We start from the raw sequence: 20,397 nt of genomic DNA on the forward strand, positions 1-20,397 counted from the left end.
TATCCACACTGGCTGAACCCGAGACTCAATCCATGCAGAAAGAGGTGAGATGGTTGTGATCCATGATGGAGAGCGCTTTAGACTACTTGGCCACTCAGGGCCCCCTTGCAATTAGTGCAAATAGGGATAAACGTAAGTGAATTTGGACATGAAATAGTGAAAAATACCATGACAATAACTCCGTCGACTCTGACCGTCAGCATTACAATATATCAAGATCACAAAATAAAACTAAAACACTACATATATGCAGAAATATATCTGCATTTCTATCTATTATGGTATAGTGTGACCCCGCTATAACAAGGTAGTTGGGAGCCATAGAACCCAACTGCGTTATAGACCGAACAGTGTTATAAGCAACCAGGTCAGTTAGCTGAAGAAAATGATGCATGTACCCAAAAACATTGCATGGGGGAGTGTAGGTAATAAATGCGAGCGGTAAAATACGTGCTTCATTGGCACAGTTACCATTTTAAATTGATGCATATTAAATAAGAAATACACCTTTAGTGAAAACAGAGAAGACATATATAATAATTTACTTTATTTAGAGAACCACGAATTGTTACATATACGTGAATACTGTTTATATATACATGTCTAATGTATAGCATGAATAGAGTATCAATACCGTGTACTCACCCGCAAACCTCATCATATACATTGAATCCATAATTCAAGTGATTCCATCGAAAATATGCACACACGCAGCTTTAAAATATTCAATAATTTTGTCACAGGTCATATTGGTCTGAATTCAGTGGAAAAACATAGCAAAATCACATAACAAATGATGAAGCACATTTACTTTTCAGTACGTCCCAAGTCAGTAAAAGTTAGTTTGCATTTTAAGCCGCCATTGGTATCGTTCATAAGTATAAACTTTTCCCTACAAAAAGGAAACTATCACGGCACAGTTAACGTGTTGGAAAATGCAAAAATCCATCAGATTCCATTACTTTTATTTAAGTTTGGTACTGACTTCCTTTGAAGAAAAGTTCTTGTTTTTAATGAAAGATTGTAGTCGGCTTTCTTTGATGAAGGGCGCATGCGTTTTTGAAGTCACTGTTAAAGGACAGCTTTGGAGAACCAAACAAATGCCCATTTCTTATTGTGGCAGCAACATCAAATAATTGTATTGCATGATTGAGACTGATTTTTTGTCCATTTGCTGTTTTCATAACAATCGGTGCTTCAAAGGTATTCTGTTTCCTTTGAAATTTCAGCAAACAATTTTATCTGGGTACATTTAAAAAAAATAATTGGCCATCGTCTGGACTATTCTATGCAGTGTCCCTCCATGCCTATTGAATAAACCAATAAGATGTAGTTTTTATTTATTTATTTATTTATATTTTACATTTGTGGTAGCAGCGTGATGCTGCCTTCCACGCATGCATCTGAAAAGTAACAAAGGGTCAACAGACAATAGAAACGCAGGTGTTCTGGTCTGATGACAGGGGTTATTACAGAAATGTGAGTGTTCTGAAGATTTAATTCTGAGTGAAAAGAAGAGGAATTTTACTAACCATCCACATACAAACATCATAGTCAAATATACTAATTAGCATCCAGCGGCCGAAAATCCGATGAAAGATAGATTGTGAGATAATGCCCAGTCCGGTTGATGTCAACAACAAAAAAGCAGATATTTCACAACATACAGTACTCATGCTACATGTCAAGATAAATGGATTATGATATAGCAATTCACTGTTTAGATGTTTGTCAATATGGACAAAAGAATTTGTTTATGGAACAGTAGATAAATTTCAGTGCATTTTATATCCAGTTTGCGGCTTCCTTTCATGGGGCCTCTGAATTTCTGCACTCCAAACTAATGGTTGTATATAAAAGTTCAAACACCCAACAATGTCGCCAAAAAAAAAAAAAGCCAAATGGAATATTTTGCCGCCAATAAGTAAAAACAATCCAAGTTTGTGACATTGGCGATGACCTACGCGATCCCAGAATAAACATTTTATGCATTATTTTGAGTACTTTTTAGAAGAAAAAAAACTACTTTTTCGTGTACGAGAAAAATACATATTAAATTTCAGGAGACACGCCACGATCATCATGTATTATTCATATGCGATCTCTTCCCCGAAATGATAATAAACTTTATATGTTTTTTTTTTTTCTCGTACTTTTAAGAAAAATTTTTTCTTTTTTTGTGTGTGTGTACAAGAAAAATACATGCATATTAAATTTCGGGAGCCACACCACGACTGTGTTATTCCGAATTCGTGTTATAACAGAGCGCACTATAGCAGGGTCACACTGTATTCATGAACTTCACTTGTTCTTGTGGTTATTTACCAAGACATGATACTGTGGCAGACCTGAACTTCCTCAATTGCTTGATCATAAATTTGCTTTCAAAACAGGTGTCTTCTTGCCTGCTGGTTCATCTTGGCGACCAAGTTTTCTGTGGCATTCTCCAATATTGCTTTAACTAGTGCACCACTTTTGGTTCTTCCACAGGAAAATTTGGAAGCAATCTTTGAGTCCAGGAACATTTGTCAGAACAAATGTTTAGCATGGTCTCCAGCTGATAAAGGTAGTTATAACATGTAAGACCTTGACACTGATATTTATGGTTTGGGCATCAGGGCCTTACTGCCTAACTAACAGCGCTGTGTAGTGTTTTGATGTTGACTAACATCGTAACGAAAATCAAATTTTCAAGAATATTTCACACAACTGGCAACTAAAATAACAGCGCTTTATACAAAGTCGAGTCATAAATGTTTTAGTCAGACTTTACTTACTCTGATGTCTTTTCTCTAATAAATTCAAATTCTCACAAAAGAAATGGACCTGTTTTCAAGTTTTGTTGGCCTACATTTCAGTTGACTGGAAAGCGATGAAAGCCGGGGGTGCTGAAATCGGGTTAAGTTGAAATATTATTCTTTAACGAAATGAATAAAAATATATTATGCCTATTGGAACTGTAAAGCAACATTTCGCTTCGTTCAGAAAACATATCTGCCACATGAACCTACTTAAACATAATTTGGTATACCTTGAATACCGTCGTATTGCAAGAAATTCAAATGTATGTCAACAGAACATGAAAATGCATCCATATGCTGGTGTCATATTTTCATTACGCCATGGTAAATACAGCACAGTAAGTATATTAATTACACATAAATTAGTGGAAGAGTGTCAATATATGCTGCAGAATGTGTGAGATATTCCTGAAACTTTGACTACTCGTTCCGGTATCGTTGACATCAGAACACGCTATACAAGGCCGTTATTTGGATAGTAAGACATACCACTAAAACAAAACCTAGGACTACTGATAAAGGTAGATTGTGTTCAATAAGAAAACTCACAAATAATACTTCACCAATGGTACCCTGCAGGTCTTCCATTGATGGCTTAAAATATTCCAGAAGTGAAATCTGCAAATTCTTAATTATCCCTATGTGTTTTTTTGCGACCGATGTGCTTCCTCACATCGAACCTGCCACCATTCCCAATACTAAAATTTGTAGCAGACTGTGCAAAACTCATGATGTATATCAATGTCTGATGGCTGAATGCACTGCCAGATTTTGGTATATTCTAAATTAAACTTCACGTTTTGAGCAATACATTTCTTTTTCCTTGGTGGTGAAGCCATTTTCAAGATCTTACATGCAATGCCAAACAGTAGTTCAAATCTGTGTTGGTGATGCATGTGCACAGCAAAATTCTGGCGAGGCCCCAGTTTCTCTAAAAAGCATTTGTAAAACCACCTTATTTATATATATATATATATATATATGTATATATATATATATATATATATATATATATATATATATATATATATATATATATATATATATTAAAATAGGCTAAAATGCTTGCTTCCGAGCCAACTGTACCAATCAGCTGTAGTTCTACTAATATCGTGACCAGCAGTACTGGACCATTTCGGCAAATGCCAATATCACGACTTGCGCATATCAAGAAATTAGTTATTTTATTAAAGATTTAAAATAATCGAGAATTGGAGAATGAATGAATTTTTTGCCCGGGGTGTGAACTGTGAAACGCTGAAAAAATTCACGCAAAAATCGTGAGGGTTGGTGGCTATGCAGTAATACCAAGTTTTGTCTCTACATGTATCTCAAATTGGTTATGTTATTGTTACATTCGGGTTCAAAGGACACACAAACACCAAGTCAGGGTCCTACAACTTTATGTAAAATAAAGCTAAAATCTTAAAAATAAACTAGAAAAACCAGTGTTCATTACAGTACCAAGCCCAGCTAAAAACTGCTTGCTCTATCACTCTGCTCTTGTTTTAGTAAGGGTTAGACACATGGGATTCTAATTAAATTAACATTTGTGCCTTATCCAGGCTCAGATAGCCGTGGGAAGATAAACAACAGCACTGAACCTGTTGACAGTCTCTGGTATCAAATATCCAGAATGCTGGGAATAATGTTCTGCTGTCACTACTAACAATTAGATTCTGCTAGAATATGATACAGGCACTTATAACACCTCCCTTCTTAAGAGGAAACTTTATGTTTTCGATATAATATTTTTAAAATACTTGCTGGCTTGGTACATCAGTAAAATTGGTAAAACTTGTATAAAGCTTACATTATTATCAGAATGCATAAAGCTTACAGTCACTACTAAAATCCAACAAATTGGTCTATATTCACATAAATTTCTTATGATTTTAAACAGAACACAATGAAGTTCCAAAAGTCCAGGAATTCCTGAGCTATTCCAGGTTTTTCAGCGCCCTTGGAGTGTACTAATCACCAGTATCTCTCGTCATTTTATTCCTACATACTTCTGTTACATGCGCGATAGTCCGTCTGCATTCCCATGTTGTTTTCCGCTCCTGTGCTTGATAATGAAGTTGTGAGGCTGGAATGCCAAACACCATCTAAGTAGACGCTGATTTTTGCTTTGCATATGATTTAACCATGTCAATGGGTTGTGGTCAGTTACGATTTCAAATGTTGTCCCTGACAAGTAATACTTTAAAGAATCAACCGCCCACACGATCGCAAGACATTCCTTCTCGATAGCTGCATATTTCTGCTCTCGCGGAAGAAGCTTCCGGCTTAGATAGGCCACCGCATGTTCTTCACCATCCATTGTCTGGCTTAGCACAGCACCAATTGCTGTGTCACTAGCATCTGTCTGCACGATGAATTCCCTGCTGAAATCCAGGGCAATAAGGACTGGGGTCTTAGTAAGAGCTTCTAGTTTATTTTTTAAGATTTTAGCTTTATTTTACATAAAGTTGTAGGACCCTTACTTGGTGTTTGTGTGTCCTTTGAACCTGAATGTAACATTTTGGTGGCAGCGGTACGGATTCCAAAAATCCTGTGTGAATTATTTGGAATTTTTTCAATACGTTGGAATTGTGTTTGACAATTCTGAAAGCTGTGAATTCAGTGAATCTGTGATATTAGCAGTGACTGGTTGTACTGTGTGTATAACGTACAGTTGTTAATTGCTAAGTGCAAAGTGTGTATCACTGTAACAAGTGTACACGTGTAAGCCCAGAAACTTGTAGATAATTAAAGCTAGTCCAGTGGCTGTGAATACAGTGATAGAACTTACAGTACGTACATATAGTTGGTCATTATGTCGGTTGCTGATGTCGAAGTTGAGGGAGCCACGGTTGCTTCAGGACGACCACGATGATAAACAACAGCACTGAACCTGTTGACAGTCTCTGGTATCAAATATCCAGAATGCTGGGAATAATGTTCTGCTGTCACTACTAACAATTAGATTCTGCTAGAATATGATACAGGCACTTATAACAGTTATTTATACCACTTAGTACTGAATCCTCTACTTAACACAAAACAAAAACTTCAGAAAATGCAAGTGAATCTATTTCCAGTACAACTGGCAAAACGAATCATATTTTGTATTAAAATCTCTCAATACTATGTTATCAGAATGTACAGATGCATTCACTTCCTTATTTTTGTTGCAATTTGCACAATATGCTTTGTTAATTATCATATGAAATCCAGTAATATTGCAATCTGCAGTGAAACTTGAGAATTTGTATTATAAAAATTAACCATACCATTCCTTTTCTTAAGAAAGATTTATCTTGTATTAAATGTAATAACAAAAAATATCCTAGTTAGAAAGAACAATCTAGCCCCATAAATTAAATGGCCAGTCTCTTGCAATGCATTGTAGTTAAAATTGAAGATGTATATTCAATCTTGTGACCGGGTCATTACATGATTTGTAAATTTAGAATTTGCTCATTTTCGTTTGTTTTTCTTGAGTGTTTTTTCTAAAAAGTGGCTGTCAACTGGAATCTAATTGTCTAAACCTTAGGGTGCATAAGTTGGTTCACTTTTCTTTGAATAAAATAAAAGTGTAAACATATTGCAAAATAAGTCAATCAACCTCATCTAAATGTATAGAATTGACTAGACATTCCTCTATTATTTATTTATATGGAAATTAAGATCACTTGATGTTTGAAATAGTATCTGATTGTAAATCACACGCTTCAGTCTTTCCATGGATGGTCATCATCCATCAAGTATTCAAATATCAATCAGTAAAACCTGTGTTGTTACTGACTGCACCATAATTTGAGCTACATGTGCTATGTGCAACTCACCAAGCCATTCGTGTTAGAAATGCACCTTTCCCCAAGCTGAAATTGACTTCTTCTGGTGACAACATTTTATAACAATGCTTACAATGGTCAATGCCTTGATTTCTGCTGAACATCTGCTGAAGCCAAGTCTTTGATAGGGAGAGACCATATAAGTTTTTAAAAGGGGGAGTAAATGCTTGAGTGCCAAGTGAGGCGGCTATTAGTACCATTTTTGTAAGTTTTTGGTATGACTTGGCCGGGGATCGAACCCATGACCTTCCGCTTCCAAGGTGGATGCTCTAACCAATAGGCCACCAGAGCAGTTCATCACAGAGGAAAAAAAAAATATGAAAGGATTATGTCCCCAATGCAGTGGATGGATTTCGGGAAATACATGTGAGCTGTAGTTATACCAGTTATAACCATTATCTTCAAAGGCACTTGTCATTGTAAATAATGAAATATATACAATCCAATTTAAAACTGCTCAGGTGGCCTACTGGTTAGAGCATCTGCCTCGGATGCAGGAGGTCGTTGGTTCGATCCCCAGCCGAGTCATACCAAAGACTTACAAAATGGTACTAACAGTTGCCTCACTTGGGGCTCAGCATTAAGAGGTTAGTGTTAGGAATGGTCGGCCTGCTGTCAGGATAATGTGACTGGGTGGGACATCATGTTGCATGTCTGTGGCATGATGCCCCAGTGCTATACATCACTATAAACTGCCACACTGCAGACATCATAGTGATATGACTCAAAAATTGTTGAAAGCTATGTTTAATAAAAAACAATAAAAAAAACCCAATCAAATTAACTCTGCTGATGAATATCAAAAATACTTTGTGCTTTATACTTATGTATCCCTTGGAGTCTATTGGGCAGATTAGAATGTTATAACTTAATGAAAGATTCGCATACAATACAGTGTTTAATATTATTATTATTACCAGTCATAAGATGTCCCATGGACACCATTTTCACATTAGACAAACTAGACCATGGGACGAATGTATGTGTAAAGTTTCCTGGCAATCATCATAGTACTTTAGTAGGAACAGCAATTAATAAACATGTGCTAACATACTTGGGATGGAACAAAGAGCAACAGGCCATCACATAAACTCATCTGGTCCAAAACCATCAGAGCTAATAATAAATTAATATGAAAATCATTTAAATAGTCAACCTGCTTGATTTCAACACAGAGATTTGCAAGTTCTGTCTCAACAAGCTTGTAAGGATTCACTTGTTCATGCACAGACATCAGTGTCTCTTGTACACTCCCACCCGAAGCACATCTACAGCATCTGAGTGCTAAATTGACAGTACTATTGATGCAATTATGAACCTGAAATATGGAAAGAAACCTCAAGTCACATAAAAAAGATATAATATTTTAATATTATGATACTGAAGTGGAAGAAAAATTCACAGGCACTGGAAAAGAAAGCAACCTAGATGTATATAAAAGGAAAAACAAAATAAAAACAAGCAAGACTGAAACAAGATTTAGATGGTTTCAACAATGTTAGGCCAAAATCAAAAACTAAATGATCAATGTAATTTCTTGATAGTAATGACATTTTATTTTAAAAAGTGGCCATAGTTGTTTAGGGACTATCATCATGAAATATTACATGGGAATGTTATAAATTGACATTTTTTTTGAAAATTCAACAAATATATTTAATTTTCCTCTTTTGTTATTTCTACCAACTTCAAATGTATATAATTTGATCTATGACATGAGTTGAGTATTAGCGGGTTGCTGTAAGCAGCTACAAGAGTAACCTATCTCTTTTATCTTCACTTTATTATTGTTTGATCAAGCATTATTGCATTAGAATATTGTATCAATGCACCATACCTTAATTGACTGACAATGACAGTCTATGGTTAGTGAATGAAATATAATGGGGGGGGGGGAATAATTTATTACCGCTACTATGCAGGGCATCTCATCCTGTTCAAGCCACTTTAGATTTTACAAGAGTTAATTTTAATTCGTGTAGATTAATGTTGTATAACGGTTACCGGCATTGCTGCCAGAAAAAAATCCCTTTCCCTTTTCCCAAGTCAGTTCTATGGTTCATGTCAGAAAACAAAAGACAATTTGCCAACTATAAACTGAAGGAAACAACCAGCTGTCCAAAATTAAAGGTACTGTGCTAAAAGTTTTGAATTTGTGCTACAATAAGCTGAAACACAAAATTAAAATGTATCAATGATGATCAATTATGTGAATATTCTGTATGCTGGTTATGCAACTTATATAACTGACCATAAGTGTCATTTCACATGATTTACCTCACTCTGTTGGATCACCTGTATATCTAAAAAAAGGTAACTCTTCACCATGTGGGTCACAATAAATAAAACAGCAACTGCCATCTTAAAATGTGATTTGGAAGAATGAGATTTGATAAAAATGATCAATAAAGCAAAATCTGCATCTAGTATTCTAGGGAATTAATAAAGATATACAATTTGCCCTGTGTAAGTACTGTTCTGTACACTGCATACAGTAATGGTCACCTGGTAAACTCTGAGTGCCCGGTGAATTTTTGAAGTTTTTATTTACCTATATTTCATGCTAGAAAAATTGAAAATATCCACATGCAAAATAACATTAAAACAATCATAATAGTTTATGTGTGTGTGTGTGTATGTGATTAGGATTTTTAACATAGCTTTAACAATTTTTCAGTCATATTGTTACGATGTCTGCAGTATGACAGTTTATAGTGATTTCTAGCACTGGGGCATCATGCCACATGAAGTCCCACCCAGTCAGATTATCCTGACACCAGGCTGACCAGTCCTAACACTAACCTCTTAATGCTGAGTGCCTAGCGAGACAGCTGTTAGTACCATTTTTGTAAGTCTATGGTATGACTCGGCCAGGGTTCAAATCCACTACCTCCCATTTCTGAGGTGGATGCTCTAACCACTAGGCCACCGTTGCAGTCATAATAGTTTATAACAATTTATTTATGTAGTAATAAGCAAGAGCTGGTCACAGCTGTGTGCAATATGGTGATTGTGCCAAATTTGTTTTGACATTTTTTTTTATGTATAAAAAATGCTATAATTTTTTTAATGTATATAAATCTTGCATGTAACTTTTTTGTGCTCCAACACATATATATATATATATATATATATATATATATATATATATATATATATATATATATATATATATATATGATAAACATGACTCCCTCAAATGAAGTCATGCTTGTATATTTGGAATGAATCTGAAGGAATTAAAAATAAATTTACCTCATGTTAACAACTTGTTGTTGAAATCATCTCTGATATTCTTGAGACTGGATGTTAATATCAGCTGCTGTAATGGCCATAATGAATGCAAGACTGGCACCATTTTCAATTAGAATAATCTAAACATCATTATAAGACTTTTGGTGAAAACATGTCAAAATGACAATCCATTAAGGTGGAGTAGTGATAAAAAGATTTTCAAGATGACCATCATGACAGCCATATTTCATATAACATTGGCACCATTTGTACTGAGGACCAAATATATATCATTAGAAGTCTTATGGTGAAAAATCGTGTCAACAGGAGTTACTGTAACAAGATTTCTATCTTTCTATCAGCATCATTTTCATTCAGGACCAAGTAGACATCACGAGAAGTTTTCTAATGAAAATTCAAATGTGGTATTACTTAACTTTCCATTTAGGACAAGTAGTAATAACAAGAAGTTCCTGAATGCTGCCATGGTGACCACATTTTAAATATAAAATAGGCACTATTTTCAGTCAGGGCCAACCAGATACTGTACCATAAGTAATCTTTTGGTGAAAACCTGATGTCAATTTGAATTTCTTTTTAGGACTCACAACTGAAAAGAAAGAAAATGAATTCGCTTTTATCATTAGTAATCCTGGGAAGCAAAACAGAAACAAATTTGTCATACAATATATAGGAGTTATTTTGGTCAAGACAACCCAGCTAAAAATTCAATTTAGTTGTACCTGTCCCAAACAGTTAGGATTTAATCAATGAAATACAATCTATCAGTACTGACTTTGGTTTAACCAGTCTTCAGTATTCAGAAATACCAAAGAATCTGGGGCAAAAACTTTCAAATCTTCAACTAAAACAGCTATTACTGAATATGAGCACTTGTTTTCTATGTTTCAACATCAACAAATAAAATCTATCATGATGCTGAGACTGTATATTCTACATCTGTGATACAGCATCCTTTACAGGATGAATCCACTCAAAAAAAATGCAGGAAAAAAGAAATTCAATAATTTGCTGGAGACTGATTTCATTTAACCAAGTAAAATTTACCAAGTACACCATTTACTGTATTCTTATGCCAAAAGTGGAGAATACATTCAATATGTATACGGGTACTAACCACAAAAATGTCAACAATGTCACCAAAATGGATTTATTTTAAATGCCAAGAATAGATGACTGCACTGAGTCACTGACAAAACTGGAAATTCCTGAATCAGTTCAGTGATGTGAATTTAATGGTTAATTTAGGTAAAAGTGACTTCTGAAAGGCTTTTGTTACATTCTGAGGACATAGTGGAGGACATGGTCAAGTTAAACTGGCAGAAGTTAAGGTCAAGGCTGTCTCTGAATCCCCAGTAACTGTTAGTAAAAAAATGACGCGATTTTTGGATATGGCTGGATATTATCAAAGTTTTGCTCAAATTTTTCTATAACTGCTAAGAAGTAAAAGTCCATACTTAAAAGTAAATAAAGCCCCAAAATTACAGTCAATTATTTAAAATGTCTGTTGATGCAAGTGATTTCAGCCAGTGTGTATTTTTCTCAAACACTAAACAAGCACCATAGAAATTATTCCACTGTCAAGGAGGAATTTTTGGCTTAATATTGCTTTGCAACATTCTGAGGTGTATATAATAATAATAATAATAATAATGACTTTGTATAGCGCCTAATCTTTAATAGCTCTAAGTGCTTTACAACATTAGACAACACCTATAAGATATAAAACATATAATGATATGATTACAAACACAAACACCATGAAATTAGAAAACAGAGAAAAAACATGCTGAGAATATTTAAGGTAGGAAACATTATTAGGTCTTTAAGTTTGTTATTGTAGTTGAAATAAGTGAGCTTTGAGAGCAATCTTGAATGGGATCACTGTGTCTTTGTGTCTAAGTTCAGTGGACAATTCATTCCACGTTGCTGAGCCCTGGTATACAAAAGAACGCTGTCCATATGACTTTGTTTTCATAGTGGGAATAATGAGTATACGATTGTCAGATGAGAAGCGTAAGTATATTGCTGGTGTGTACACATGGGTGAGGTCGATTAGGTATCATGGACTAGAGTCCGTCACTGAAATGTAGCATAGAGAGAACAAATTTTGTGTTTGATTCTGGATCGAAAAGGATAGCCTGTGTAGGGTACAGAGCAGCGGGGATGTGTGCTCTGATTATGGTACTCTAAGAATGATCCGAGCAGCTGTGTACTGAACTTTTTGAAGTTTCTGGAGTAAATATTGAGATGAACCAGACAGAATTGAGTTCCAATAGTCCAGTCTTGAAAGTACTAATGAACACACAAGTGTTTTAGTGATATCAACTGAAAGATATCTGCGAATGGAGCTGATGCGTCTCAGCTCAAGATATGCAGCCTTGCATATGTTCATGACTTGTTGGTGCAATGTGAGAGTACTGTCCAGAGTAACACCTAGGTTTCGTACTGATTGTGTGAATTTAATGTTAGAGTTGCTGATATGTGAATGAGAAAGTCTTTGTGTTGTGATCAGAATGGCCTCAGTTTTATCATCATTCATCTGCAGCTTGTTACATGTCATCCATGATTTCACATCAAAAATGCACCTCTCTACACCTTGGATGGTGGCATCAACTTCAGCTGGGTGGCTAGATTTGTATATTTGGGTGTCATCAGCGTACAATTGGTGAGACAATGGATGATGATCTATGACACTTGAGTGCGGCTGAGTGTATAGAATGAAGAGAACAGGTCCAACAACAGACCACTGTGGAACACCACAACATAGATCAACTGGGCTGGAGCGTATTCCATTTGCAAACACAATTTGTGTCCTGTTGACAAAGTAGGACTTGAACCACAGTAAGACTGTATCATGAATGCCAAATACACGCTGGAGACTGGGAAGTAATATATCATGGCTTACTGTGTCAAATGCTGCAGACAAATTAAGGAGGACGAGTTCAGTGCCTTCTTAAGTTATTGTTTTTAGAGACTGCAACCCCCTTACTTTCATGAAAATGAAGAAAGAAAAATCAAAGATTCTTGAGATGGAGTTTGATGTTGCAAAACATTGCAGATGAACTTGAATGTACAGAAGAACTATACTGTTTGTGCATGTTCTTGTGTCGTTCATAAGGCAGCTTTCTTAAATTGTAAATTTAATTATTATAGTATTATATGTATATATGTCTAATACTGTATGTAAAAGAAAGCTTTATTGTATAAATATTTCTTTTCCTTTTTGAGATGACGTGTTGTGTACTTAATTTTTGTGTACTTGATCTTTGTCCATGATTGAGGGAAGAGTAGTTATGGTCTATCTCAATCTCTTGTCATTTGTAACAAAAAATATTTACTTCAATTTGAATTTAAGGCCATTTCTATTTTAAGTTCAGTCTGTGTAATCATTTACTGTTGTGTTCAGGTATAATTTGAGACACATCACTGATTTCAATTATTCATTAGGATTACAAAGTGTTTATTGACCTTTCTCATGAAAACACTACTTTGGGATTATTATGATTTCATTCAATTGCATTTTGGTTTATATCATTGCGATACATCAAGACTATTGGTGTATCAGTCCATTCAGTATTGGAATTCATTTGGAACAATCTAAACTTTTGGACTTGTGATGGAAATTTTTGGTTTATTAGGGATCGAATTCAAAATACTTTAAGTTCCTCTTAATTTTTCACTTTGTAAGAAAGGGAAATAAATTATTTGTCAATTTTAGTAAACTGGCAGGTTTCACTTCTTTATGTTTCTCTAGTCGAAAACAATTAGTTGCTGGCAATTACCAAGCTCATTCGGACCCAGCACTGTTTTCAGTATCTCTGCTGATATGCCTCAGAAGCACAAAGCTGCATCTAGCTGCTTGTGCCCCATAGTTTTTACCTGTTTGAAAACATCGTGCACACGCATTCACTCTTACCTTAATTTCTCTTCTTATATCCAAACAAAATCCATGAAATTTTCACCATTTATTTCAAATGAATTTGTCGACACATTGATGTAATTTTTTCTCTATTTGTCGAAGTCTTTCACAACTTATTTATACAGTATTTACAAACTTATGTGCAACGTTTATCCGCAAGAACTCCGTCATCATCACTGTCAGCATCATTACCTTCGGACGATTCAATCTCAGAAACTTCTATGTCCAAATCTAAATCTCACAAAATATTCAACTGCTGAACATATCTTTCCTCAGCTTCCTCAATAATTTCAAGATCAAACCCAACAAACTCCACATTTTTGCTCTCATCAAAAATCACTCTTCCGTCCGCCATCATTTATGAATTTTCATGAACAGAACATGTGTAGTTAAACCACTCTCAAACTTCAGCCTTTTGCTTCTGAACAATTCAAATTTCCATAAATGAAAGTAAAATCATTTCTAATTGGTTTAATAGTTGTTTAGTTCTTGGAATAAATCATTTCTAACCAATCAGAGACGCTGTATCTAACACACATTCATCACGCCTGGAGACAGGATTGGCCATTGAATGCAGTAAATAATTCACGACTACAGGCGGGATCGGGGCCGAATGAGTTAAGAGGTTACTGTTAGGATTGGTCAGCCTGGTGTCAGGATAATGTGACAGGGTGGGACATCATGCTACATGTCTGCGGCATGGTGCCCGAGTACTAGACATCACTATAAATTGCCACACTGCAGACATCGTAGCAATATGACTGATTTTTTTTTTAAAACCTATGTTAAAAATACAAATCACACACACACACACTCTTACAATGTTTTAGCAGCAAGAGATATGTAAATAACTGCAATCATGTGGACCACTCTGGTGGCCTAAGTAGTTAGAGAGTCCACCTCCGATGATGGAGATCATGGCTTCGAACCAAGGTTGGTCATACCAAACACTTATAAAAATGGTACAGAAAGCTGCCTCATTTTGGTGCTCAACATTAAGAGGTTAGTGGTAGAACTCCTCAGCCTGGTGTTAGGATGTGACTGGGTGGGACATCATGCTTCATGTCTGTGGCATGATGCCCCAGTGCTAGACATTACTATAAACTGCCACACTGCAGACATCATAGTGATATGACTGAAAAACTGTTAATGCTACATTAAAAATCTAAATCTCACACATACAAAGTCCAAGTCAGTTCACTGGGATCCACTATCAATTCCATGATTTTATTCTACCAAGGTATGGGGCTTCAGGCCTATAATTTAACAAAAATTTCTTTGTATCCAGAAGGACTGGTACATTGAGAAATGTACTAGTCCTGCTGAATCTTCACTAGTCGTTTCCACAAATGCTTACTGGTGACAACTGAAACTATACTAGCCACCAGAATACTGAAATTATAACATCAGTTAGTACAACTACAAATGTATTAGCCTCAGTCTAGCAGAGCTCAATTTCAAGCCCTGGGCTTTAAAGCTGGGTAATAAAAACTTGTATTTCATCTGAATTCAAATAGTCTTTTTACCAATGTACAGTCTGCATATCACCCTCGCCATAGAACTGAAACTGCCCTTCTGAGAATAGTTAATGCCCTTCTCTCTGTTCTGGGTAGTGAAAAGATTACAGTACACACCCTACTTGACTTGTCTGCAGCATGTCACAAACAATCATTACTTCACCACCTCCAGCTTATATTCACAATAGTCATAATATGGTTCAAGTCGTACTTAATCAACAGGACACAAATTGTGTCTATAAATGGAAAACATTCCAGCCTAGTTGATTTATGCTTTGATGTTGCACAAGGCTCTGTTCTTGGCCCAGTTCTTCTTCTTCTATACATAAGCCATTCTCAAATGTGATGTTGTTGTTGTGGGGTTTAACGCCATTTTTCAGCACACGATAGGCTATACATGGCGGCCAGTATTAATGGTGGAGGAAGAACCCAGAAAACCCCGGAAAGAACCACCGACCCACGAGAAGCTACTGGCAAGCTTTCTCACATGCCCACATTGGCTGAATCATAGGCTCGAACCGCCGCAGACAGAGGTGAGATGGCAGTGATCCGTAACGAAGAGCGCTTTAGACCACTCGGCCACTCGGGGACCCCTCAAATGTGACAGATTGACATCTGACATCTCACCAATTGTAAGCTGATGTCACTCAAATATACAAATATATCAGCCCAGCTAAAGCTGAGACTACCATCCAAGGTGTAGAAAGGTGCATTTCCAATGTGAAGTCATGTATACCATATAACAAGCAGCAAATGAATGATGATAAAACTGAAGTCATCCTGAGCACAACAAAAAGACTTTCTCATTCATATCCTTTACCTCAAACAATAAATATCAGTAATACATCATTCAATTTACATAGTATGAAATGTTGGTGTCACAACAGTATGTTCTCATTACACCAATATGTAATGACAATATGCAAGGCTGCATATTTGGAGCTGATCAGACACATCAGTTCCATTTGCAATTTTCTTTCAGTTGATGCCACTAAAACACCTATGTGTATTTAGTAGTTTTAAGACTGGACTATTGTAATTCACTTCCATCTGGTTTGCCTCAGTTATCTACTAAAGAAACTTCAAAAAGTTCAAAACACAATCATCTTTAGAGTACAAAGTACTGAGCATGTTCCCACAGCTCTGTAACCTCCAGTGGCAACCTGTTCAATGCAGAATCAAGCATAAAATCTTCACTATACTACATTTTGTTGACTGTCTCCAGTCCAATATACCTAGCCGACCTTACCCATGTGAATAACCACCATCATGAAAGTTATGCTCCTCTTCCGACACCTGCATTCTCATTGTTCCCACTCTTAAAACAATGTCATATTAAAAACATTCTTTTGCTTACCAAAGCCAAACTATGTGGAATGAATTGCCCATATATCTTATACACAAGGACACTGTGACTTCATTCAAGAGTGATCTTAAAACTCACCTATTTCAACTACAAGAACAGACTTTAAGACTTATTTACTTCTTTGATTACTGTCAGCATGCTTTTGTTTTGCAATTTCATGGTGTTTATTTTCATAATCTCATCACTGTATATATTTGTATGTGTTAGCTACAGATAATACTGTAGCATTTACAGCTTGTAAAGATTACCATAGGTGCTTTACTAAGTCCATATTATTATTATTATTATTATTATTATATGGTAGATAGAAAAGTTGATATTTGTAAAATTCTCTACCAATACATTCTTGTATTCCTGGTTTTGAAAACAAAAAAACATTGCTGAGATGCTTTGTTATTAGCAAAGATCAAATACTTTATAACAACAAAATTACCAACATGAACAACCAGTAGATGTCAAGGATTGAGCGGAAATAGCAAATAGAGAAAAATTAGGAAAAATGTGAGAATGTGTTCAGCAATTAAGGCCTAGAGTTTAAGTGAACATGGTCATTTAAGTGCCTTTAATGATCTAAATTAAAATATTAACTTATGTTCTATAATTTATTACTAATATAATTTTAACAAAGCCAGTTTACTCCCATTTGAAGATTGTCCTAACTGCACTTTAGCTGTCATCATAAAATGTAAAGATGAAAATTAGAAATTGCTTTGGACTTTAATAATGTTGGATACACATTAAAATGGGTCAAGAAAAGTGGTCAAGTCATTACCAGTGCAGGAAGTAGCAAGAATCATTCAAATCATGATGACACTTTCATCATGACATCATCGTGTGTGATATTCGATGTAACTTACTATTGGCTTACCTCTTCTGCAATGATTTTATCACACATATTTCCTAGGGCGGTTTATAATGACTGAAATATTTACCAACAAGCAGCAAAATAGCTGAGTAATTGCCATTTAATCAAATTTGCAAAAATGACATCTATAGCTGAAATAATTGTACTTCATAATACATAGGTAGCTTTACCTATATAACCTGTATCTTTTAAGTCTTTTTAATTATTTAATTTGGTTAGAGTTTCCGCTCACCTTTCTCATTCTCATTTTAAAATGAAAAGCAATCAAAAACATGCAATCCTCATGCAGTCACTATAAGCAGGGCCTAGCTAAACTAAATGACATTGTTTGGAATCCTACCAGCCTCAAAATCCTATCTGCCACCAATTTGTAAGATGCATATTATGCTTGACTTTGCATTTCAACTTTCAAGTTTTAATATTTCTATTTTTTATTATATGGGGAAATACAAATTCTGATAATTTGTTTGCTATTTTGTTGATGCACATTCCACAAAGTTCTGCATGCAGAAATGCATGTGAATGGCTCTAAATCATGAATTGAACATGATATAAACATTTGCTGTTTCTGATGTGTGAATGAAAATCATTGACAGGGCTCAGAAAAACCAATCCACTCATCCTGGCAGGTAAAAATTGCCTATTCAAGAAAAAATTTACAGCATACTTGTCCAGGGATCAAGCAGATGTAGATTCACAACTTGAGAATAAATCTGAGTACATTTGCTACCCTTAACCAGTAGTCCCCATTTTGAATGGTCCCCTAACCAGCAGCCACCCGCTCCTTACGGCCAGAATCAGTTGGCACTGACGAGTTTGTGTTCAAAAGTACCCCTCACGAAAGATCACCCAGCTAACGCAACCAGCGGCCAGCATATTAGTGCAATATCAAATTTACCCCTCACAAGCGGCCGCATTTTATTTTAATATGCATCCAGAACCAATATTTTATTTATAATGTGTGTTAAGTAATCAGATTTCTGTTTCCCGATGTCAGGCTTTCGTTACTGAAAGTGTTGACTAAAGTACATGTACCACTAAAGTTAATATTATATCATTTACGCCTCACAAGAAGCCACATTTATTCCATAATGCCAAGAAAGACTCAAATTTTAATCCATATAAAAAGGGTAAGCACATGTAATCCAATTAGCCATACTGCTGTGTTATCATAAGATGTCCGGTTTAGTCACTCTGATAATTGTTAAGATTACAATTACTGAACAGTAGTAACAGCTGAGAAGTGGCAGCATCAATATACAATACACAAGTCAGCAGGAAAATGGTTTGATAGCCTTTATGGCTTCCCTTAGTAAGATGTTGAGCTTGTTCACTTTGATAATTAGTGGCTATTACTACTGACAATATTGTCAAAATTACAAATCCTAACGGCGATGAGGTCAGATCTGCGTGATGTTAATGGTACATATCAAAGCCATTTTGGCTTCACTCACTTAGTGTAAAGAAATGTATAAAAACAATAGGGTACCAGACAGTGACTAATGAAGCACGTGACAAGATCACTTCCTTTAAAAACATGGCAATTTGTTTAGGGGTGCTCACCAGTTAATACATACTTTCGAGAGAATGACATAAAAAAGGTGAAGTAGTTGGCATTTAAAACATGCACAATGGAGAGAATGTTGGCATACCTCTATGCTACATTAATGTAATGTGGATATTTCTTTGGATATTGTACTTTTGGAAATTTTACATGATTTAACCCTTTGCCTCATGCAAGCGTCTTTGGATGCCTCTACTCCATTCGCATGGAAGTACCTTTTGAGCTGGTTTTCGTAGCGCCACCTTCGGGGAAAACCCCCCTATTAGATACTACATTCATTTCTGTGAATGACAATTACGTCAGATCACGTGGTCACTATTCATGCACTGGTCGATATCTGCTATTTAAAGTAACTGGGTCGTAATCTCCACTCTCCAAAATGGCGGCCATGGATTTCATTCAGTACGTACAAAGTTTTCACGATTAGAATCAAAACCACGAAAGATTCAATAAATTAGGTAAAGTCTCTGATATTGATGTAGGCAGCAATTAGTTTTTATAAATTATCAAATTCAGATGACTTAGTGATGTAGACGCACATGAAAACCTTGTAAATTTTGAGTATCGGAAATGGCAGCTATGGTTAGTCACGCGGCCTCACTGACATGACGGTGAACGAGTTCTCTCTCGATTTTTCACGATTAGAATCACAACCACAAAAGATTCAATAAATTAGGCAAAGTCTCTGATATTGATGTAGGCAGCAATTAGTCTTTATAAATTATCAAATTCAGATGACTTAGTGATGTAGACGCACATGAAAACCTTGTAAATTCTGAGCATCGGAAATGGCAGCTACGGTTGGTCACGCGGCCTCATTGACATGATGGTGAACGAGTTCTCTATTTTAAAGCACATAAAAAATTCTTCCGTGAAAAATAATTACAGCTATAACAATCAGACTTTACTCTTAAATTTTTCCACATATATGTGTATCAAAAATGTAAAATGGTTAAAATTGCTGTTGAACGTAACATACACTACATTGCTTACCAATTCACAGACAGGCCTATGCGTATGCTGTCAACTAGTTATTACAGGTGTTCTATTTATAGCGTGCTGCACTTTGTCACTATGCTCTATGGGCTAAAGGGTTAAGCACACTGCTCACTAAAATGACTGCTCCCTTGTGTTAAAAAATCAGCCTGAATTAGTCTAAAGCACACTATAATATATTAAAATAGGGAAAATGAATTTTGCCAGACTAGACAATACCAGCTTCTGAAAGTACAATGAATGAATTACCAAATATATAAAATGTAAAAAAA

At 35.6% G+C, this 20,397-nt stretch overlaps 1 protein-coding gene across 2 annotated transcripts in view; it reads right to left on the reverse strand.

Moving 5' to 3' along the window:
* The window catches only part of LOC149791905 (all trans-polyprenyl-diphosphate synthase PDSS1-like), a 254,393-nt gene that overhangs the window by 204,224 nt on the left and 29,772 nt on the right, over window positions 1–20,397 (reverse strand). Inside the window, exon 2 of one of the 2 annotated variants that reach the window (XM_089970418.1) lies at window positions 7,797–7,958. The exons of the other annotated variant lie outside the window; for it this stretch is intronic. Within the exon in view, the coding sequence (XP_089826544.1) occupies window positions 7,797–7,958 (162 nt within the window). The remainder of the gene's footprint in view (window positions 1–7,796; window positions 7,959–20,397) is intronic. 2 annotated transcript variants of the gene reach the window in all.

This window comes from Sinohyriopsis cumingii, chromosome 9, assembly GCF_028554795.1.
Source record: "Sinohyriopsis cumingii isolate HCF-2022 chromosome 9, ASM2855479v2, whole genome shotgun sequence".
NCBI classification, from domain to species: Eukaryota; Metazoa; Mollusca; class Bivalvia; order Unionida; family Unionidae; genus Sinohyriopsis; species Sinohyriopsis cumingii.